This window comes from Bubalus kerabau, chromosome 6, assembly GCF_029407905.1.
Source record: "Bubalus kerabau isolate K-KA32 ecotype Philippines breed swamp buffalo chromosome 6, PCC_UOA_SB_1v2, whole genome shotgun sequence".
Taxonomy (NCBI): Eukaryota; Metazoa; Chordata; class Mammalia; order Artiodactyla; family Bovidae; genus Bubalus; species Bubalus kerabau.
Window position 1 is genome coordinate 91,713,892 of NC_073629.1, and position 23,798 is coordinate 91,737,689.

The 23,798-nt window shown below is 38.3% G+C and overlaps 1 protein-coding gene across 3 annotated transcripts in view; it reads left to right on the forward strand.

The window, feature by feature from the left end:
• Positions 1-23,798, forward strand: part of USP24 (ubiquitin specific peptidase 24) — a 154,032-nt gene that overhangs the window by 65,960 nt on the left and 64,274 nt on the right. For all 3 annotated transcript variants that reach the window (XM_055585778.1, XM_055585780.1, XM_055585781.1), the window contains 16 exons: positions 1,164-1,271; positions 1,943-2,092; positions 2,730-2,861; positions 3,669-3,780; positions 5,449-5,525; positions 6,486-6,626; positions 6,790-6,843; positions 7,887-8,002; positions 9,855-9,921; positions 10,044-10,154; positions 10,857-10,955; positions 11,046-11,219; positions 16,324-16,409; positions 16,580-16,673; positions 17,717-17,872; positions 20,920-21,017. In XM_055585778.1, coding sequence (XP_055441753.1) covers positions 1,164-1,271; positions 1,943-2,092; positions 2,730-2,861; positions 3,669-3,780; positions 5,449-5,525; positions 6,486-6,626; positions 6,790-6,843; positions 7,887-8,002; positions 9,855-9,921; positions 10,044-10,154; positions 10,857-10,955; positions 11,046-11,219; positions 16,324-16,409; positions 16,580-16,673; positions 17,717-17,872; positions 20,920-21,017 — 1,775 coding nt within the window. The remainder of the gene's footprint in view (positions 1-1,163; positions 1,272-1,942; positions 2,093-2,729; positions 2,862-3,668; positions 3,781-5,448; positions 5,526-6,485; positions 6,627-6,789; positions 6,844-7,886; positions 8,003-9,854; positions 9,922-10,043; positions 10,155-10,856; positions 10,956-11,045; positions 11,220-16,323; positions 16,410-16,579; positions 16,674-17,716; positions 17,873-20,919; positions 21,018-23,798) is intronic.

The window sequence follows — 23,798 nt, forward strand, 5'->3', positions numbered from 1 at the left end:
AAGTTTGCACATCCCACATAAGGATAGCCGTATTTAAACTTACTCCTATGCCTAATGGCCGGAAAGTTTCTTTTATATAATTGTTAAGAAGTATCACTATCAGAAATGTTGAATTTTGTAAAATTTGTATCTTAGAATCCAGGAAATATGGTATTTGCTGATTGATTGGCTAATCTCTAGGAAAGCCAATATTATTTTGGCAACAGCTGTCCACATTTACGTATTTAGTAGTACAACCGTTTTCTGCAAATGACATCAAAAGTATTTTTCTGCCCTATAGGCATCTTTATCTTACAGAAAGACTTGAAGAAGCAAGAAGGCTTTTTTTAAAAAATAAAGTTTTTAAAGTAAATGCTAACTCTAATTCAGTTTTTAGAGAGTTACTTGATCAGTTGATTAATAGTGTTAATATGACATTTTTACAGATTTTATAATGAAATCTCATAGTTTAAAAGATGTCATTTATTAAAAAGCAGTTCTTTTTTTAAAGAGTAGTGCATGAACATCAGACTTTTCAGATATGTACATGAAGATCTGGAATGTCATGCACCAGTTTCAGAAATAACATATTTAAAAGTGTTTTGAAAAATATAAATTATAAAGTGGCTGTAATAATTAATAAAAACAGAATTCTCTCTTCTAAAATTGTTTTAACTAGGAAATACAAGCAGATCATGGATTTTCTTTAATACTTAGACCACTGTTAGTATCTTGATCATATCATTGGTATCTTGATCATATCATTGTAGAAAATCATATTTTTATACCATTTTACTTATCAGCCACTTCTGTATTATCCAAGTTAAGCTTGTGCCATTGATTTTTTTATTATGTCAACATATCCTAGCAGCCTGTGCTACTTATAATCTGTCCTCTGAAGTTGCTAATTCCTTGTTGTCTGTTTTTTGCTGATGTACCCCTGTACATTTACTGTCACTTCATATCCACTCCTGTTTGCAGTTCTTGGCTTTAGGATTGCATGCAGAATAAGAAGTTGGAGACTGAATTATGAATGCATGGAGATAAACTATAAATGAGCAATGTGAAGAGAAAAATAATAGAATGTATAACAGTAGAACCTAATTGACTTGGAACTTTTTTATAGCTAATAAATTTAACCTGCCATTTATTTCTAAATTAATGTAACTTCTTTTTAACTCTAGTCATCTCAGATTAACAATCCCCAGTTTGTATGGGTGGTACCAGCTTTGCGTCAGCTACATGAAATCACCCGCTCGTTCATAAAGCAAACCTATCAGAAGCAAGACAAGGTAAGAGGATTGCTATATTTGATTATTATGCAGTTACTTGTATAACCTTTTGTAATGACTAAACATCATAAGATTGCTAAGTTTTATAGTGACTGTTTTACAGTTTTATGGTTATTAATATAATTCATTTATATTATTTAATAATCTTGAATTTAAGCATCATTCTGCTTTCATTTCTGTGGAGCTTGTCTTTTGATATATCCCTAATTCATTTATTTTTTATTTCCTTAATTTACTGAAGTAAGCCAATTTTTAAAAGTTAGAATAGTATTGGAGGAATTTGAAAAGATTCTCAAGACTTGTTTTATATTGTGAAAAAACATCAGTTCGCTTAAGGAACTACAGGCTCTTCAGTGTAAGAGACTTGGGAAGAAAGATCTGGAAAAGTATGCAAGAAGTGAAATAGTGCTTTTGAAAGACTTATTTTTTAAAAGAATAATAAAAAATTCCTTTAGAACCAGAAATTTTCGAGGGAAGTTTATTAATTCTGTAGTAATTCCCAAGTAAATGTACATATGAGATTGTTTTCATTTACTTTTATGTAGGAAATGTGAGTGAAAAATTGTAATGTTTGCTGTTCCTCAACTGCATGCTCAAATAGAAGCTTGTATTAAACTGACAAAGTAGCTGCACATTCTCATACCTTTTTTTGTTTGTTTGTTTTCACCAAGAGCATTATTCAAGACTTGAAGAAAAATTTTGAAATAGTAAAACTGGTAACAGGAAGCTTGATAGCTTGTCATCGGCTTGCAGCAGCCGTGGCTGGACCTGGAGGCTTAACTGGTTCAACGCTAGTGGATGGCCGATATACCTACCGGGAGGTACCTGCAATTGTGCTGTAGTCTCATGCCTTACAGCATCCATTTGATCTTTTTGCATTTGAACTATAACAGTAATATTTATTGGAAGGAACTCTAAAGAGGAAGCATGAGGTGTCTTTGTCATGATGGAACAGTTTTTAATCTTTAATAAAACACCTTGAAGTAAAAGGTTAGAAAATTGATATTTGTGGGTATATCTTTCAGTAAATCACCTAACATAACTGCATATGATATGGTATTAAAAGTAAATATCTTTTGTCTTTGATCGAAAATATAATTGTCAATTCTATGGCTCATGGCTTTTTGTTTCTCAAAGCTGTCAGTAATATTGTTTTCCAAAAAATAGAAAAATATTTTCACTCATCAGTTGTGTTCTGGTGTTTTACTCTGAGATTGCTTGGCATTTAAAGTCACCCAAGTTTGTAATAGACAAGTAGTTTCTGCTACATTGTATTGTCACCTCATAAACGGATTTCTCACATTTACTTTACCCTAAATTACAAGAGAAAGCATTAGGTAAACTACTTTTTAATTAAAGGTAAAACTACTTTTTAATTTCAGTTGTTTGTTTGTTTGTTTGCTTGCTTTTACATATGAATGCCTGGAGTTGACTAAATAGCATTATTTCTTTTTCCAGTATTTAGAAGCCCATCTTAAATTCCTGGCATTTTTCTTGCAAGAAGCTACTCTGTATTTGGGTTGGAATCGTGCCAAGGAAATCTGGGAGTGTCTTGTGACTGGCCAGGATGTTTGTGAATTAGATAGAGAGGTAAGAAGATGGCATTATGGATGAAGTAAGACAAAAGTGTGACTTAATAGTATTTCGCTTTACTGTGTGTATCTCACATTTTTGTGCATGTCTCATATCTTCAATTCTAAACACTTTTCAGTTTACTAAGCATACATTTATAATAAGCTAGGAGCTGAGAGTGTTGAAAAGATATTTTATATATATGTGATATACACAAGCATATGAGATCTTTGGTAATTTTGATAACCATTCTGCATAAAACCAAATTCAGCTAAGTGAGTACAGCAAACTTAGTGTATTCTTTAGTTTTTTTTTTTTCCTCCCATGAAACTAATTTTAAGTTAACCAACAGAAACTTTGAGTTCCTATAATGATGTTGTATCCCAGAAACCCTAAAGAAAGAATTGTTGTCTAGACAGATCTTTAGAACGACAGTTGCTTCGACATTTCCTAACAGTGAATCACTATTTCCTCCTCTCATTTTGCAGAATAACGTTAACTACATCATAGAGTTATTGAAAGGATCAAGTATGTGACAGTGCCTAGCACAGCATAAAGCTTATTTAATAAATGTCAGTGGAAAAACTGAAATGTAATGATTCAGTGGAAAGTATGAGTATGTATTTTCATTATCTAGAAGAAAGATTGCTGTAACTAACTGCTTCATTTAGTTCCAGAGTTCCAATCATTTTAGTTTTGAGTGGTACTAAGGCATTATAAATTTCTAAAGAATTAAAAATCATTTGTCTTTGCTTTCTTCGTTTGGATTATGTATTTGCCTGAAGTGGGTTTTAGTTACAGGGTGATATTTGTCTTGATTCGCAGATGTGTTTTGAATGGTTTACAAAAGGGCAACATGATCTTGAGAGTGATGTTCAGCAGCAGCTCTTCAAGGAGAAAATTCTTAAATTGGAGTCATATGAAATCACTATGAATGGTAAGGAAAAACATTAAAATTGTTTTTTCAGTTCTTTAAATTTTATTCTTTTCTTTTCAGCCCACTGTGAGAAACAGCATCACAGTTTGGTATATGCTTCTGGACTTTGCCTTATGCATATAAAGATACATCTATATAAACATGTTTATATAAACAGATGAATTTCTTTTTACATGAATGGTATTTTTAAATTACACAGTCTAATAACTGTCAAACTGTTTTCATGAAATTACTTAGTACAGAAAGGATTCATTTAAGATAAAAATTGGTCCGAGTATAGACATCCTCTTTTCAGTTGTTTAATTGAAATTTTTCTTATTGATATGAATTTTGCATGCCATAAAATTTATTTTTTTAAAGTGTACACGAAGTGTTTTTTGTATGTTCACAAACTTGTTCAGCCTTCACCCTTTTTAACCTCAGGACATTTTCATCACCCCAGAAGGAAACTATGTAGTCACTCTCCATTCTCCCCTTTCCACAGTCGCATATCTGATTGTTGTCCTTGTAGGTTATTCTGATCTGGACATTTTATATCAATAGAATCGTGCAGTATGTCACCTTTTGTATTTGGCTTCTTGATCAAGCTGAGACATAATGTGGTCAAAGTTCACCCAGGTTTTTGCACGTGTCAAAACTTCGTTCCATATGACCGGATAACACTTATTGAATGGGTGTAACACATTGTGTTTATCCATTCATCAGTGGATAGGCATCTGGGTTGTTACCACTTTTGGTTATTGTCAATAATGCTGCTGTAAATGTCCGTATACAAGTTTTTATCTACCTAGGAGTGAAATTGCTGTATGATATAATTAACATTTGAGGAATTGCCAATCTTTTTTGCAAAGTGCCTGTACCATTTTACAATCCCACCAGCAGCAAGGCAATGGCACCCCACTCCAGTACTCTTGCCTGGAAAATCCCATGGACGGAGGGGCCTGGTGGGCTGCAGTCCACGGGGTCGCTAAGAGTCGGACACGACTGAGCAACTTCACTTTCACTTTTCACTTTTCACTTTCATGCATTGGAGAAGGAAATGGCAGCCCACTCCAGTGTTCTTGCCTGGAGAATCCCAGGGACGGGGAGCCTGGTGGGCTGCCGTCTATGGGGTCGCACAGAGTCGGACACGACTAAAGCAACTTAGCAGTAGCAGCAGTATATGAGGTTTTGATTTTTCCCCATCTTCTCTAATAATTATAAACTGTCATTTTTATTTTAGCCATCCTAGTGGTTTTGAGATGGAGTCTCATGGCCTTTAATATCCCCTTTGAAAAGATGTCTATTAAAATCTTTCTCATCTTTAAATTGGGTTATTTGCCCTTTTAGTTTTGAGTTTTAAGGGTTGTTTATATATTCTGCATACTCACTCCTTATCAAATAACATGATTTACCAACATTTTGTCCTGTTCTCTGGATTGGCTTTTCATTTTCACGATAGTCATTTAAAGCACAAAAGCTTTTAGTTTTGATGAAATTTTTTTGTCGTTATTGTTGCTTGTTTTTGATACCATATCTAAGAAACTATTACCAATTGACAGTCTTGAAGATTTGTGCCTGTTTTGTCCTGAAAGTTTTATAGTTTTAGCTCTTGATATACTTTGTCTTTTCATTGATTATCTGTGGTACCAAGAGTACATGAATTTATCTGACATTCTATAATTTCAGGTTTTAACTTATTTAAGACTTTTTTTGAAAATGTGAATCTGTGTGATCATCGATTAAAAAGACAAGGAGCTCAGTTGGTAAGTAGCATTGTTTTCAAATCTAGATAATTTGGATAATCTAGTAAAACTTGATATTCAGCAAAAAAAAAAATATTCTAATTGAGAGATTTAAAAAGAATGGGCTCCTCCTTGACTGCAGTCTCCTGCATCATTCAGAGAGCTCCTCAGAGTGTGAGGGCATTCCCCTTCCCATACAGGTGACTTCTCAGATTCCTCTTTGGTTTTTGCTGACCTGAGAGAGCCAGTGGCCTCCTGTGGCTGGGTGAATGCAGAGTAGGGATAGTTCTAGCCCAGCTTCTAACCTCTCAGATCCAACAGTTCACAGGTACCTGAGAATGTACCAAAATCTTCAGTTCTGAGGTCTCAGAGGCAAGGATTTGGGGGAAAATTTTTAGAACAGACAAAGAAGCAGGAAAATGAGAATGTATACAGCTTACGTTTATATTTACGTGAGTAGCTTTAAAAAGGCGAAAAATAACTCTTATTTCAGATCTGTTTCATTCATGACCTGATTTCCTACAATTTTTACAAGATCTTGTAAGCCCTCGATCTGGCCATTTCTAACTGAGCTTTGAAAAGACCAAATGGAGCCCTGAGGATTAGTAACCACCTCTAGCTTGATTCCCTTTCCTTTGAAGAAAAACTCCTGCAGGGGGTGCCCATGTTATTCCTGTATGTGTGCCTCAGTGCCCCATCTGGGTAGAGTTGCAGCTTCAGTTTAGGATAACACCTGGAGGAAAATCTCCTTATCTGTCCTGATTCCATGGAAGTTGCCCAGTATTTCTGTTGTTGGCTGTTTTTTGTTTTAAAAAATTATTATATAAAACTGTTGCTTTGTATAATAGTGTTCTCGAGTGTACCTCGGTTCTTGTAGCCTTAATCCATAGTGAACTGTAAGAGGTACGGATTTACAATGTAGTGGAAAATAATTGTATTTTTGTGGCCTTGATGTGCTATAATTTTTTTTCTTCTGAACAGTATGTAGAAAAACTGGAATTGATAGGAATGGATTTCATTTGGAAAATAGCCATGGAATCACCTGATGAAGAAATTGCTAATGAGGCTATTCAGTTAATTATAAACTACAGTTACATTAATCTAAATCCTAGGTTAAAGAAGGTAAGTAAGGAGAAAAGGTGCTCATACACAAAAAGTAATGTATTTTTAATTGATAAGTTGGCATGCCTGAAAGTTTAGCTTCTTTATTTTGACATTTTATCCTTAATAATGATTACAACTAAATGGTAGACTCATTAATTTCCATTTACCTCTTAACTTTTAGGATTCTGTATCATTACATAAGAAATTCATTGCTGATTGCTACACAAGATTGGAAGTGAGTAGCAAATTTTATTTAACCTTTTTTTTGAAATAAATGCTCCTGAGTTTTTTTCCATTTATAATTTTGTATTTTGAGATCATGTATAGTTCTGGCTGGATCCCATTGGAAGAATTTGCCAGCAGTATCGTATTGTCAGCGTAGGGAACAGGCATTTGCCTTGATGCCCACAATATAGAAATAAACTTAACTTTATGGGAAATCATTCCTTCTCCCTCCACCATCTGCCTTCCCTGTTTCACCTACCGTGCCACACCTCACTCCCCTCTTCCTTTGGGGGTATAAAACTGTCTTCTGTACATTCCACATTTCAGTAGATTCTTTTTCTCCTTTTTTGGTCCAGAAATTTTATATACACACTTGCTTCTTTTCCCATCATTCCTCATGTGTCATTCATTTATATCGTAAATGCTGGTAAAAGCCACAGCAACACACTCAGTAGTAGGCCGTATTGGTTGTCTGTCCATTAGTAGCCTGTGACGTAATACTGTCTCGTGTGTGTTTCCAGTGCCTTATTTCTAGCATGATGGTTAAAGTATTAAGCATTCATCTTTTCATTCCTAATTTGTGCTTGTTGAAGTTTACTACCTAATAAAGAGTGTTCCAAAAGCATAAAATGCTACTGTCCTCAAATGTTAAAAAGTTAAATTTTCTGGTAATGAATATATGCTGGCAGTGAATCTGTACATGAGTTCCCGGGTTGTGACTTTCATCCAAATTCGTGATTATAAAAACACTTAAAGTATTCAGGTACCCTAAATAAAACACCGTGTAAGTAATAACACGTGTAGAACAGTCGTTCTCAATCGGAGATTATTGGACCTCCCAGGGGATATTTGGCAGTGTCTAGAGACCTTCTGGTTGTCACTAGACAGGTCCTGCCGGTACCTGGTGGCCAGTGGGTGGTGAGTACAAGTCAGAAATGCCACTAAACGTCCTACAAAGTCCAAGACAGTCTTCCACGACAAAACAGCTTCCAGCCCAAAATGTCAGCAGAGCTGATGTTGAGAAACCCTGATGTAGAATAATTTCTTGTTTAGGCAGCCAGTTCGGCCCTTGGCGGCCCCACTCTGACACACGCTGTGACTAGAGCAACAAAAATGCTGACAGCGACTGCCATGCCGACCGTAGCCACGTCGGTCCAGTCTCCTTACAGGTAAGCGGTTACAGACGCCACAGCAAACGCGCAACACACAAAGATCGGTCAGCTTAAAAGCAAAATTGGAATCTTTTTTCTTCCTTTGGAGATCTCTGTTAATTGTTCATTTCCTCATTTTATTTCATGTATTTTTCAAATAGTCATATCCTTGAAAATTATGTATTCCCTGTCATATATTTTATCATTTGATTCATTTTACTTTAACTCTGTGTAATATGAGTAGCGTACTCTATGATTGAACCAAGATATATTTTTTGTGTGAAGAATAATTTTTTTCAAATTTGAAATATTTACTTAGACATAACTTTCTGAATAGACAAGTCATGACACAGTGTAAGCAAAATGAAGTGGCATGTGATGATTAATATTGTACATTATGATATAACCATAGTTAAAATGTTATGTACTTAAAATTATTTTTCAAATAATTGTGTTAAAAGTTTGAATTGACATCTCTAAATCACATTGCTGTGTTGAGTGTTTTCAAATGTTGTCAGTGAAATTTGAGTTGAGCATTTTCTGTACTTCTTTGGTATAGTAAGGAGAATAGATGGATATTTAGAAAATTAAATCGAAGCAGTTAAACTACTGTGGATTTTAATAAGTCTTTCATTACTGGTGAGCAGCCCCAAATCAGTGATGCTCAGGTGCTCAGAGAAGAGCTCCCTCTGTGTCTCATTCTGCTGCCCTCCAGTGGTTGGTGCTGATAGAGTCTCTACTTCTGGAATGTGTGTATTTCTTTCTCTTTATTTACAGTTGGTTGTGTTCCTTTTCTTTTTAAAGCCTTTAAAGCACTTTATAGCAAAGTGATTCAGTTACATATGTATATTTTTTCCATATTGTTTTCCTTTATAGGTTATTGCAAGATATTGAGTATAATTCCCTGTGCTAACCAACTCTTTTAAAGTGAAATTTCCAGTACTGCTAATCAGCATGCCCGAGATTTAGAAATACACCTGTATGAACTATTTAGACTTGCGGAATATCACGTGTTTGAGGGCACTTGGATCTCCATCTGTCAGTGTAACACATGTTGTGTTTAATCAGGTGTGGAGCTGTCGCTGTATAAGCTGCTGGATATTGGAGTCCTCTTATTTCAAATGATATATAAGATTACTTAACTCTGACCTAAAGAGACCTCAGGTCTCATTTTTAGAGTCTGAGAGCGCCACACTTCCTTGCTATGTGTTTTCTGTTCCAAAGATGATCATATCTCTTTGATGTGTGTGGATTTCTTCACTATTTTAAAAATCCTTGGGATACCGTATTCTGTATATGTTTTAACTATACAGGATAGTCACATAAACCAGATGAACATTTTTTGCGGGGGGGGGGGGGGTCTTTTCCTTCCACCTCATTCTTAAGCTAATTAAACAGCAATTCTCATTTGTGGTATACTAAATGGTTTGCATTTGTCTTCTAAATTTCAGGCAGTTCAGAGCCTTGTCAGGTTCTGTGTGTTTACAGAATTATATGGCATATTTTAGTTGTAAGATTATGAGATTCAAACTCACTGATTGTTCATTCTTGGTGAATTGATAAACAAATAAGCCTGCAGACCCAGAAGAAGCGCAGGCCTTCTATTTGTGGAACAACTGTTTAAAAAAAAAAAAAAGACAAGGACAGGACAGGAAAGGAAACGTGGGCAGGGCAGCGTCTCCCCTGTTACCCGCCTGTGTGTGGCAGCTGTGACCGCTTGAACCATCTCCGCCTTGAGTAAAGGGGAGTTGAGTTTTGCAGATTTCAGTGAGGGCGAAATGTGATTGTGGTTTTGGTGAAAGAGACTGAAATTGAGCTCATGTTAGCAATTCATTTCAAGTATGTTCAAAAAAATGTTTTTAATTCATAGATCCACTAAACTTGTAATAATTGAGCGATTACTACTTCTGGCAGAACGTTACGTGATCACTATAGAGGTAAGCCTCTCTTCTTTGTAAGACAACTTGATCATCCTATAACTAGTCTGTTAGGAGTATATTTTTGCGACGTTTGACTGTGGCACTGTGCTGTTTGTTTGACTTGCTGTGTCTTTTTCAAGGATTTTTACTCTGTTCCCCGAACTATTCTACCTCATGGTGCCTCATTCCACGGACATCTTTTAACTCTTAATGTTACTTACGAGTCTACCAAAGATACCTTCACTGTAGAGGTAGGTTTACATTAAGTTCTGAAACCATTTCCATATTGTCTTGTTATTTTCATATGAACATCATTGATTAAGATAGCGGCAAGAATGACTATTTCAAAAGCTATGTAGTAAACAAATTTAAAATAAAGATCTGAAGTGAAAGGAAGTTGATAAGGTATAAGCAGATAATAAGTAAGTACATGATATCAGGTGATAAATGGGTGTTATAAAGATTTAAAAAGAATACCACAGAATCAGATGGGTATAGATGACATATTTTAGAATGGACAGGGATGGTCTCTGAGGTGGTCACATTTGAATGGAGACTTGAATGAATTGACAGAGCACGTTATTTCTGGGGAGGAGCTTTCCATACCAAGGGAGCAGCAGGTACAAAGGTCCTAAGATGGGAGTCTGTTTGGCTTATTCAGTGGCAAGGAAAGTGGCTGGTGTGACTAGAGCACGGTGAGAAGGGGAAGAATGGAAGGCTCTGCAGTGGAAGGATTTGAAATTTGATTACATGCATGATGGGGAGTGACGTATGGAATAGAATGTTTAATTACTGCAGAGGGGAGGCCTCATGAGGGCACGGGTTCTTGTCTTTGGGTTCTCTGCTGTGTTCCCAGCTTCTGCAGCAGTGCCCAGTACATACAAGGTGCTCACTAGTAGCTGTTTAAATTAATTGATAAGCGAATTACAGTATTGTTTCACTTCATTTTACAGGCTCACAGTAATGAAACCATAGGGAGTGTCCGGTGGAAGATAGCCAAGCAGTTGTGCTCTCCAGTGGACAGTATACAGATATTTACAAATGACAGTCTGGTAGGTGTAAATACACATTTTGTGTCACTTTAGTCTGTTGTCAGTATTCTCCTCTCTTTTCCTTCTCAGTAATTAAACAACTTTCTGCAGCTGACAGTGAATAAAGATCAAAAGCTACTCCACCAGCTGGGCTTCTCTGATGAACAAATCCTCACAGTGAAGACTTCTGGCAGTGGGACACCATCTGGGAGCTCCGCAGATTCCTCAACCAGCTCCAGCAGCAGCAGCAGCGGGGTGTTCAGCTCATCATATGCCATGGAACAGGTATCCAGTGATAATCTTCAAGTGCAAAACAAGAACTTCACATCATGAAGTTTTGCCTTCAGCCCATATAGATTTGGATGATTATGTCCTTTCCTCATAAGTCCTGACTCTTCAGAACTGTATCACAGAAATGCTGGGATTTAGTTGGGAGAAGACTATGTACTTTATCAATCTTCTGAACCAGACTCTTGTGAGTCTGAGTGATTCTGCCTGGCCCCTGCTTGCTGCTGCTCTGTTACATCTCTCTTCATTGATTGTCCTCTACTGGGTCATTACCATTAACAGTCAAATGTGCTGTGTTATTTCTGCCATCTTTTAAAAGTACCTTTTTCACCCAAACTTCAGCTTCAGTTTCCCTCAGTTCTCTGCTTTTCAAATCAGCAGAGCTCCCTAAAAGAGTCTGGACTCTCTTTACCATCCTTTCTTGACTCCTCTTGAAAAGAGACTCTACATGTTTTGTCGACTTCTTAATCCTCATCTTCTTGACATCTCAGCAGACTTGTTTCTTGTGATCATTTCCCCTTGAAATACTTTCTCCACTTGTCTTCCAGGACTCACTGGGCTCTCCATCCCTCTCTAGGTCTTCTTCTTTGGGCTCCTCTGCTGCTGCTGCTTCATCTTCCTGATCTGTATGCAGAGGAGTTCCCTGGCTCAGTCCTTTGACCTCTCCTCTGTCTACGCTTATTTAGGAATCTTATTTAGGAATCTCATCCAGTTTCAAAACTTTATATATTATATATACATTGATAACACCCCAACTTTTATCTTTAGCTTGAAGTGTAGATTGTTGTGTTAGTCACTCTGTCTAGGCCAACTCTTTGTGACCCCATGGACTGTAGCCCACCAGGCTCCTCTGTCCGTGGGATTTTTCAGGCAAGAATACCAGAGTGGGTTACCATTCCCTTCTCAAGGGGATCTTCCCAACCCAGGGATCGAACTTGAGTCTCCTACACTGCAGGTGGATTCTTTACCATCTGATACATGGAACCAATTACTCAACACAGCATCTCCTCTTAAATGTTTGATAGACACTCCATTCTAACTTTTGAAACTGAGCTGCTACCCGCTCTCCCACCACCTGCTCCTACCCCAAACCTCTTCATCCCACAGTCTTGTCCTGTTTCAGATAATGCCTATTTCATTCTTCTAGGGATTCATGCCTGAATCTTAAAGTCCCTTCTTTCCCTCATACCTCTATGCATCACCAAATCCTTGACTCTACCTTTAAAATACGTCTATATCCAGAAGCCAGCTACTCTTCTCTGCCTCCACAGCTTCCGCACAGATCCAGGCAGCCATCACGCCCCCCACCACCTGAGGGTAGCAGTAGTGCTGCGTCTGGCCTCAGGGCTTCTGCCCTTGCTCCAGTTCAGTCTCTCTGGTGTGTAGCACCCAGCATCCCGTGATCTTTTTACAGACCAGTCAGATTATGCCACTCCTCAATTCAGAGGCTTCAGCACCTCCCACCTCACTTAGTGTTCTCCCCTGAGGTCTTCCCCCAGGACCCACCCTCCCCCTCCCCATTCCAGCTGCAGTGGCCTCGATGTTGGTCCTCAAACATAGTAGGGCCTGTGCACTTGTTCTTCCCCAATACCCAGGCATTTTCTTTGCTGATACCAGGTTCTTTCTCACTTCCTCCTGCTCTCACTCAAATGTAGCCTTCTTGGTGAGCCTTCTTGGCAATCCCGTTTAAACTTTCAGTCTGTTCCTACTCCTGCATGGCTCATTTCCCTTCCCTGCTTTATTTCCATCTAACGTACTATATAAAATATTCATCTTGTTTAATGTCCCTGTTTGTCTCCCCAGTGAAATGTAAGCTCTGTGAGAGCAGACCTCTGAATGTTTTGCTCACTACTGTATTTCCAGCACCTAAAACAACAGTGAAACATAGTAGGTAGTCTGTATTTGTTGATTTTATGAATCATTCAAGGTTTTTTGTACCTTCTCTGTGCCAGGAACTGAGCTCGGCACCAGGGGTACAAAACTGACAAAAGACATTCTGCTCTTTATGTGTTTACAGTCTAGAAAGTAAGATAATAACCAGCACTCATGTGAAGTAAAAGTATTTAAGTAATGGAGAGGGTTATTACATACAGCTCTTTCATTTAATAACTTATGTAAGATGCTTGTGTGGCTGACTCTTTAAAACTTAGAGAGCATAGTCTTGCTATAGATACCACTGAAGCCTGCAGGGTTAATGTTAATATTGTGATGTTTCTTAAAAACTAACTATACTTACATGTGAAAGTGAGAGTCACTCAGTCATGTCCAACTCTTTGGGGCCCCATGGACTACCATGGAATTCTCTAGGCCAGAATACTGGAGTGGGTAGCCTTTCCTTTCTCCAGGGGATCTTCCCAACCCAGGGATCGAACCCATGTCTCCCACATTGCAGACGGGTTCTTTACCAGCTGAGCCACAAGGGAAGCCCAAGAATTCTGGAGTGGGTAGCCTATCCCTTCTGCAGCGGATCTTCCCGACCCAGGAATCAAACCGGGGTCTCCTGCATTGCGGGCATATTCTTCATGTAGTGAGAATTTAAGAATGAAATCCCACTCAGAGCATTATTAAGACAGTTTATCAATAGCAGAAGTGATGTACATAGCATCCTCAAGTTTCACATTTTTATATTTCATCATTGTTGTTCAGTCGCTAAGTTGTGTCGGGCTCTTTGCAACCCCGTAAACTGCAGCACGCCAGGCTTCCCTGTCCTTCACTATCTCCCTGAGTTTGCTCAAACTCATGTCCACTAGGTCAGTGATGCCATCCAACTATTTCATATCTGTCGCCCCCGTCTCCTGCCTTCAATCTTTCCCAGCATCAGGGTGTTTTCCAGTGAGTCAGCTCTTCACATCAGGTGGCCAGAGTATTTATTGGAGCTTCAGCTTTGGTGCTAGTCCTTCCAATTTAGGGTTGATTTCCTTTAGTATTGACTGGTTTGATCTCGTTGCAGTCCAAGGGACTCTCAAGAGTCTTCTCAAGCACCACAATTCAAAAGCATCAATTCTTCAGTACTCAGCCTTCTTTATGGTCCAACTCTCACATCCGTATGTGACTACTGGAAAAACCATGGCTTTGACTAGATGGACCTTTGTTGGCAAAGTGATGTCTCTGCTTTTTAATATGCTGTCTAGGTTTGTTATAGCTACTGTTCCAAGAAGCAAGCATCTTTTAATTTTGTGGCTGCAGTCACCTTCTGCAGTGATTTTGGAGCATAAGAAAATGAAATCTGACACTGTTTTCACACTTTCCCCATTTATTTGCCATGAAGTGATAGGACCGGATGCCATGATCTTCATTTTTTGAATGTTGAGTTTTAAGCCAGCTTTTTCACTCTCCTCTCTCACCTTCATCAGGAGGCTCTTTAGTTCCTCTTTATTTTCCTCCATTAAAATGGTATCATCTGCATATCTGAGGTTGTTGGTATTTCTCCCAGCAGTCTTGATTGCAGCTTGTGATTCTTCCAGCCCAGCATTTCACATGATATACTCTGCATATAAGTTAAATAAGCAGAATGACAATATACAGCCTTGACGTACTCCTTTCCCAATTTTGAACCAGTCCATTTTTCAGTGTCTAGTTCTGTTTCCTCTTGTCCTGCATACATGTTCTCAGGAGGCAGGTCAGGTGGTCTGGTATTCCCATCTCATTAACAGTATTCCACAGTTTGTTATGATCCACACAGTCAAAGGCTTTATCATAGTCAGTGGAGCAGAAGTAGATGTTTTTTTGGAATTCCCTTGCTTTTTCTGTGATCCAGCATATGTTGGCAATTTGATCTCAGGTTCCTGCTTTTTCTAAATCCAGCTTGTACTTCTGGAAATTCTCGATTCCCATACTGCTGAAGCCTAAGCTTGAAGGATTTTGAGCATATCTTGCTGGCATTTTAAATGTGTACAATTGTACAATAATTTGAACATTCTTTGGCATTGCCTTTCTTTGGGGTTGGAATGAAAACTGACCTTTTCCAGTCCTGTGGCCACTGCTGAGTTTTCCAAATTTGTTGGCATGATGAGTGCAGCACTTTAGCAGCAGCATCTTTCAGGATTTGAAATAGCTCAGCTGGAATTCCATCACCTCCACTAGCTTGGTTTGTTGTAATGCTTCCTAAGGCCCACTTGACTTCACACTCCAGGATGTCGGGCTCTAGGTGAGTGACCACACCATCGCGGTTATCTGGGTCATTAAGAGGTTTTTAGATAGTTCTTCCATCCTTGCCACCTTTTCTTAATCTCTTCTACTTTTGTTAGGTTCTTTCTGTTTTTGTCCTTTATTGAGCCCATCTTTGCATGAAATGTCCCCTTGGTATCTCCAGTTTTCTTAAAGAGATCTCTGGTCTTTCCATTCTATTGTTTTCCTCCATTTCTTTGCACTGTTTACTTGCAAAGGCTCTCTTACCTTTCCTTGCTCTTCTCTGGAACTCTGCATTCAGTTGGGTTTATCTTTCCCCATCTCCTTTTCCTTTCGCTTCTCTTTTCTCATCTGTTTGTAAGATAAGCACTCCTCAGATAAGCACTTTGCCTTCTTACATTTCTTTTCCTTGGGGATGGTTTTGGTCACCACCTCCTGTACAGTGTTATGCATTACAGGTGGATTCTTTACCAGCTGAGCCACAAGGGAAGCCCAGGAATTCTGGAATGGGTAGCCTAACCCTTCTCCAGCGGATCTTCCTGACCCAGGAATTAAACCGCAGTCTTCTGCGTTCCAGGCATATTCTTCATGTAGTAAGAATTTAAGAGTGAAATCCTACTCAGAGCAGTATTAAGACAGAGAAGTCAAAGTGAAAGCATTAGTCACTCAGTCATGTCCAGTCCTTTGCAACCTTATGGACTATAGGCCACCAGGCTCCTCTGTCCGTGGTATTCTCCAGGCAAGAATAGTGGAGTGGTTAGCCATTCCCTTCTCCAAAGGATCTTCCGACCCAGGGGTTGAATTTGCATCTCCTGCATTGCAGGCAGAGTCTTTACCACTGTGCCACCAAGGAAGCCCCAAGTTTTGCAGTAGCCAGTCTTTAAGAACCAGTCATTTTATTGTTTGTACCTTTGATTGGAAAAGGAGAAAATTCTTTTGTAAGTTTGTATCTCTCTTTTGCTTCTTCCCTCAGGAGAAATCCCTCCCTGGTGTGGTGATGGCACTTGTGTGTAATGTATTCGACATGCTTTACCAGCTGGCCAATCTAGAGGAGCCAAGGTAAATAGAACTGTTTGTGAAGCTTGCAAGAGAGCAAGCTATTAAAGTTAGGGAGCCAAATAAATGTTCTCTTAATATGTATATCACTCCACATCCCCTACTAAATTTGACTATTTTTTATTTGAAACTGTGGCTTTAAGAAAAAAATTTTCACATTTGAAAAATTTCAGGATAACTCTACGAGTACGAAAGCTTCTGCTCTTGATACCTACTGATCCAGCCATTCAGGAAGCCCTTGATCAACTTGATTCTTTAGGAAGAAAGGTATGAGTATCTTGGATAGTTACTTAACAGGCATGGAAATTTTATATCATGATTCAGTAAAAATGCAACATAGCATCACATAAAGGTCATATGATCCCATCTTTCCCATAACAGATTTTGTTCTTTAGAAAAATACCTTTGCTCTAAATGGAAATCTGAACTTCATGATGACTTTTAAATTATCTGTAGTCAATAATGACATCAGATTTTAGAACTGGAAGAACCTTTAGTGTCATCTGCTTCTACCTCCTTCATGTTTTATATGAGGAAACCTAAACCCAGAGTAATGAAGTGTCTCATCTAGGGTCATCTAGGGTCAGACTCTAGTGCCCATTCAGCTGTGATGTTTCTCTTCTGTCATGATGCCTCTCTGAATGTGGTTGTTGCATATGTTTGAGTTGTTTGCATAAATGGGTTATCACGTAATTTTTTCACAGTTGGTATTTAAAGTTCCTTTTGTTTAATTTTTAGAATCTTGTTCCTTAAGAGTTTATACTAAAAATGTTTTATTTATAATATTGTTTAATTGTATTGTCGGAATAAATTCATTTAGAACAAAGTTGTTAAAACTAAGCTATGAATTTTGTATTTCATTGATTATTATTTAGATCAGGTCAGAACCTTATCACATATACCTTATTTATTAATTTGAGGGAGAAGAGAACTTTTGTAATTGTAAACTATATTACTAGAACTAACCCCACAAAATTCTCAAAACTACTACTCTGCAATCTTATGATTTAATTATCAGAGTTCAGCAGTACAAATTTTAAAAACCTGGAAATAAATTAGGATGGCCTCACTAGTGTTGCTTAGAATACAGTCTCAGAGGCATTCCTGTAGAATGGAATGCTGTTGACCACTGACGGTCTGTGTGTTGGAGTTCAGTGCTTCGTTAATAATTGAAGAGTGATGTGGCCTTGAGGTTAATTTTTTTAGAAAATGTCGATGATTTGGGTATATTAAAGTGGAAAAGAATATTAGAATATACAGTGATAATGTTTCTCCTTCATTTGTGTCCTTTTTCATTATTTTAAACTTAGAAAACATTACTGTCTGAAACAAGTTCTCAGTCTTCAAAGTCTCCATCCCTGTCTTCTAAGCAGCAGCATCAGCCAAGCGCCAGTTCAATTTTAGAAAGTCTGTTTCGATCTTTCGCTCCAGGAATGTCCACCTTCAGAGTGCTCTACAACTTAGAAGTAAGAAACCTCATTTTTTTTAATTTAATTTTAACAGATTCATTTTGGTCTGAAGATTCATGCTTACAGATGTCAGAAATAAGTAAAGAGACTATAAATTGAAGTGTTTTATTGTTTTGGACTTTGAAAATGCTCTTTTTTTCCCCCAACTTATACATATCTATGTACATTGTTATACTTGTAAAATAGCATGTAAATAAATAATTAGGAAGCCTAATGTATAAAAATGTGTAATTAACTTCCTCTGGAAGTTTTGCAAGTGTTTATATCAGTTTTTAATCCTCAGCCTTGTTACTAAATGCATCCTAACTTTTTAAAAAAGCTGTTGCCATTTGTTGCCATTAATGAAGCTTTATAAATAGTTTCTCAGGAAACACATTTAACATTATTCTTTTAGGGTTTTTTTAGAAAGCTATTTTATTAAAAGTATTTGACCAAAAGAATATTTTTATTGCCCTCCTTCCTAACAGTAGCTTTAAATTAGTAGATTCAGTTCAGTAAACTTTACTAATTATTTACTGTCTACAAATCATTGTGGTAGTTTTAACTACCACAGAGTTGAAAAGATGATAATTGCTCCAGGTTCTTATGAGTGAGACGTAGGAGAGGCTGGATAGGCTGAGTCCTGGAATCAGAACCGTAGCAAAGCACTGTGGAGGTGGAAACTGCCCCGCTCTGCCAGACCCTCAGGGCACGTAAAGTTCTAGGGAATATAAAGCCCTAAATGATTTTGTTTTACCTTAAATTGTTCTACAATGGCACCCAACTCCAGTACTCTTGCCTGGAAAGTCCCATGGACGGAGGAGCCTGGTGGGCTGCAGTCCATGGGGTCGCGAAGAGTCTGACAGGACTGCACGACTTCACTTTCACTCTTCACTCTCATGCATTGGAGAAGGAAATGGCAACCCACTCCAGTGTTCTTGCCTGGAGAATCCCAGGGACGGGGGAGCCTGGTGGGCTGCCGTCTATGGGGTCGCACAGAGTCGGACACGACTGAAGCAACTTAGCAGCAGCAGCAGTTAATTGTTTATTAAGGAATCCAGATCAGTGCCTGAGCAACCTTTATCAAATTACCATTTATCTTCAGTAGGTTTTGAATCACAACAAAGGTCCTAATTGGCAAGAAGGTACCTACTCAGGCATGTTTTCAAAGTTTTATTTCATCTTACAGTCTAATTTGGAGTATAAAGTCATATTCACTCATTTTTGTGCTTAATTCATTATTTAAATGTTTGTATGGTAGAGCTGTGATAATGTTTCATAGTTGCCTTAAAATAATCGTTCTTGTGAAAATGTTTGTGGGGTGCAAGAGGAAAAAATATTTAGCATGTATTTTAAAAATAAAGTATGACCTCATTTCTTATGAACATTTAAAAATACATACAATATTCCAAAACAGAAAATTACCTAGAAATTTTTGGCTAATTCAGTCTTATAAATTTATATCTTGCACTGCTGCCAGATTTGTTATTTGCTTTTGAATGATTGTCTCAGAAAGTTAAGGTATAAATCTTAACACCCACATTTGAGAGCACCCTGGAAATCAGAAGGACCCAGCAGTGGTCATTCTGGTCATTTGTCATCAGCTACTTAGATTGCATTACCTTAGAGCCAAAGGACTGTATAAATCATCCCCAGTCTTATTTTAGAACTTCAGATTAACTGGGAATTCCTCTGATAGGCTGCCTTTTGCTCTATAAAAAATGTAGAAACCATAACACCCCCAAAGCACTTCTTTTTACTGTTACCTGAAAGGTTCATATCCTTGCATTTCAATCTTTAACTTACATTTGGCTTCTAGGGGAAATTCAGAGTGGATATTCCAAGTACCCATTCCTTTGGGAAAACCTTTCACCCTCCCTAAATTGTTGTCCATTAAGCATGGGGAGTGTGTGCCTGTGGCTGTCAACACTTAGAAAGGGTTAGGATAGCAGAAGGTTCCCATTCTCCTGAATGATGCTTGTGATCTGAAGCTGGCAAACTAGTTTCCCAAAGGGCAGCTTAGGAAGAAAGCATCTTTGGACAAAAATATCACATTAAGAATCTAAGCTCCTAAAATTACTAATAAGTTCATAGAAGCAGATTTTTTTTTAATAAAGAAAGGATCTTGAATTACATCTAGATTAAAACCTTGGGAAAACTGAGGCTATGAGCTTTAAAAAATTTAAGTCATAACTAAATAAGCAGTTGTTTCCTGGGCACTTGTTTTGTGCCAGTGCTTATACTAAGCACCTTAAGTTTGTGTTATCTTACTTACAAACAATACTCTGGGAAAGGTAATTACTGTCCTCATTTACCCAGTGAGAAAACTGAGGCAAAAAGGAAAATTACCTATGTGAGATCTCTCAACTAGTCGGTGGTAAACTAGGATGTGAGCTAAATTTGTAGTCTCATACTGCAGGTTGATTATGTGAAAATAGTTTCCTTTAGGTGGATACTACAGTGTCATAAAAAGGGCATGGATGTTAGAGTGAGACCCATCTAGACTCAAATTCTAACTGTGTGACCACAGGTGGGAGGTCACATAACCTCTCAGGTCTCAGTCTTTCCCTGTAGAATAAAATACCTGTGCCTTACAGATTGAGATTAAGAGATAGAGCAAATTAAGTACTTCATCTTATGCCTAGTACCTTGTAGACAGTTGCTCAATAAATAGGAGTTAGAATCATTATCAGGAAACTCACCCAGCATTTCTAATAAATGGACTGTTATAAAACTTTGGTTTATATACTTTTTCTGGAACATATCTGCATAACACATAATGTTACCTGCTCTTAGGCAAGTCTGGAGCCTGAGACATTCACATTTGCTGGTTTCATGAAAGAGGAGCATACTAGCTCTCTAAAAACAGAAAGATTTTTCATGCTAAGTAAATGGAACTATTTGTGAAACTATAAACTATAAACTCCAGTTATACTACTGGAGGTAGAAAGAGCAGCAGTTAAAGAGATTCTGACTCAAGTTGTCTGATTGTTTTACTTGGTATAAAGGAATAATTTCTACTGGAAATGTTGGGATGATTAATTGTGCTTTATCTTTTTTCCAAGGTTCTAAGCTCCAAACTCATGCCAACAGCTGATGATGACATGGCAAGAAATTGTGCAAAATCATTTTGTGAGAACTTCCTCAAAGCAGGAGGTTTGAGGTTAGAGTTTCAATATTGTATTATATGAATTGCAGAAAATGAATAGAGTTATTTTAATTAATTTCTCCTGCCAGGTCTTATTTATGCCTACAAGGCATGATTTGAAGTATTATGGGAGTTGTAATAAGGAGGAATGATGTTTCTGTCTTTAGAATATTTTTAAATGTTTTAATGACTTTTGATTATTTGGAAAACTGACAGAAGCATGTGTCTTTCCCCTTTGGTAGTGGGGGAAATTCTCAAGAGGAGAGGAGACTGTGCTGTTTCTGGTCACTCCCACATCAGTTTAAGATAAGGTGGATCTGATTCTTAGTAATCTATGTTGTGCAAGGCATTAGCACTGGGGGAAGATATTATCCCTGCCCTTGAGAGCTTCTTGTTATTCTTTAACAAAGAATAACAAACAGTTATTGCAGGTATTGAAACAGAGGCTTATAAAAGGTGCTTTATGGGATGAAGTGGGGAAGAAAGCAGTGGTTAAAATGGTAAGGTTTGCTTGGGGTAATAAGATTAGGAGATGCTTCCCAGAAAGTGACATGTGAGCTGGAAACAGAGATGAGTCACCGCTTTCTAGGTAATCAAGGGGGGAAGGACATTCTCAGCCAGAAGAGGGGTGGGGATGAGTGACAGCATGGATGGCACGGGACTGTCTTGGGAACTACAGTTGCCTGGTGAGACTAGAGCAAAGGGTAAAGGAGAGAGATTGTGAATAGGGGGTCATATTGAGGAATTTCAGCACTACCTTGTAAAAACAGGAGGTGTCTAAGCCAGGAGTTAGCTAGAACAGTTACTCTGACTGCAGTAGAAAAGATGACTGCAGGTGGAAGAGCCTGGAGGCAGGGAGAACTGTAAGAACTGTTACAGCGTTCCAGAGAAGAGATGACAGGTTCTAAATTTGGGACAGTGGTAGAGGGACATTTATAAGATGAAAAGTCTTTATGATTAGATGCAAGATTGTTGTTGCTGTTTAGTCTCTTAAGTCATGTCCAACTTGTGCAACTCCTTGGACTGTAGCTTACCAGTCTCCTCTGGCCATAGGATTTCCCAGGCAATAATATACTGGAGTGGGTTGCCATTTCCTTCTCCAGGGGATCTTCCCAACGCAGGGATCAAACCTGTGTCTTCTGCATTGGCAGGTGGATTCTTTACCACTGAACCACCTGGGAAGCACAGATATAGAGTAGGGAACATTTTTTAAATGGCCCTATGATTTCTAGCTTGGGAGAATGAGTGAATGATAACTCTTTAGTCCATATAGGGAATGAAGATAAGATGGAGGAAACTGAGAAAGTCAAGAGAAGTGAGTTTGATTGTGCAAAAGATCTCTGTGAGTCACATGAAGGGGATGGTTTGGACATGATGCTCTTGAGAGAAGTGGAGAATGGCACTGGATGTCCAAGGAGGCGTTGTGTATAAGGAAAGCCTTGCAGCCTGAGACCCTGGCAAGTGTAAGGCTGGGAAGCAGAATCAGTAAGTGGAAATCTCTACTGTATGAGTGAGAGAAAAGGAGGTGACCAAAGTTTGAAGGATAGGATAACTGAAGAGAAAGTTTGCTTTTCTGTTTTGATTTTAACTTGGAGAAGCCTTAGTTTTCATTGTGAGCCGACTAAAAGGGGCCAATGAAAAAGAAAAGAATAAAAGGGGGTGATCAACCAATGGGGCTAAGTTCCACTGCAGTTGGAAGATACGTTCCATAAAGAAAGTAAGCATGCCGTCTCCTTTGGGAAAGAAAAGAGTGAAAACCAGCTTGAATTTTGAGCAGAGGGTAATTGAAGGAATTCTGTTGGAGGCCTTCAGGAAAGAGAGCTTGGGTGAGACCTTGCAGAGATCAAGGGGACTAGAAACAGAAGTGGAAATAGAGGGTGAAAACTCATTTCAGATCATCAGCCAATTACAGAGCTATGCTAACACAGGCATTTTAATTCTGGCTTATTTCTGAGTGTCAATGCACATGCTAAGCATCGTTCTAAGTACTAGAAACAGAGCAGTGTATCGATAAAACAATAATCCATGTCCTTGCGAAGATGATAGTCTAGAAGGGAAGACAATAAAGAAGTAAAAGTGTATGTCAGGTGGTGATAAAAGCTGTAGAGAAAAATAAGACAAAGAAGAGCGGGTGGGTAGGGGAAGGGTTTGTTCAGTGGAGTGATCAGAAAACACTTCACTGATGGGGGGATATTTTTCAATGACCTGAAGGAGGTGAGGGAGCAAGATCTGGAGATGCTGGGGAAAGCTGTCCAGAGGAGCATCCAACGTGAGCCCCTATGAGGGTCGACCTGGTGTCTGTAAAGCCAGCAGGGGGCTAGTATGGTTGGGGCTGAGTGAGGGGAGAAGGGTAGGGGGCATGAGGTTACAGAGATACCAGAGGTCAGGGTATGCAGGATTTTACAGGCTACTGTGAAGGATATAGGAAACCATGGGAGGATTTTGTCCAGAGGAATCCCATGGTAACCTCCATTTTTAAGGGATCATTCTGGTTGATCTTTTGAGAATAGATTTTGGAGGTGAAGCTTCAAGAGTAGAAGCAAGAAAAAGAGTTGGGAAGCTTTTACAGCAATGTAGGTGATAGTAGATGTGAAAACAAGCTTTGTAGATTACACCAATTCTGGATATACTTTTGAATTGATAGCTCTTCTAATACCAACATAGCAGTTGATTGGGGAACTCATACAAGTTAGTGAGAAGGAAAACTATCTAAACACTGTATTGGTTATCTTTTTGGCTAAGAAAGGAGTCTAATTTTAATTCTGAACCAGGAAGGTTATATGTACCATAAGAAAT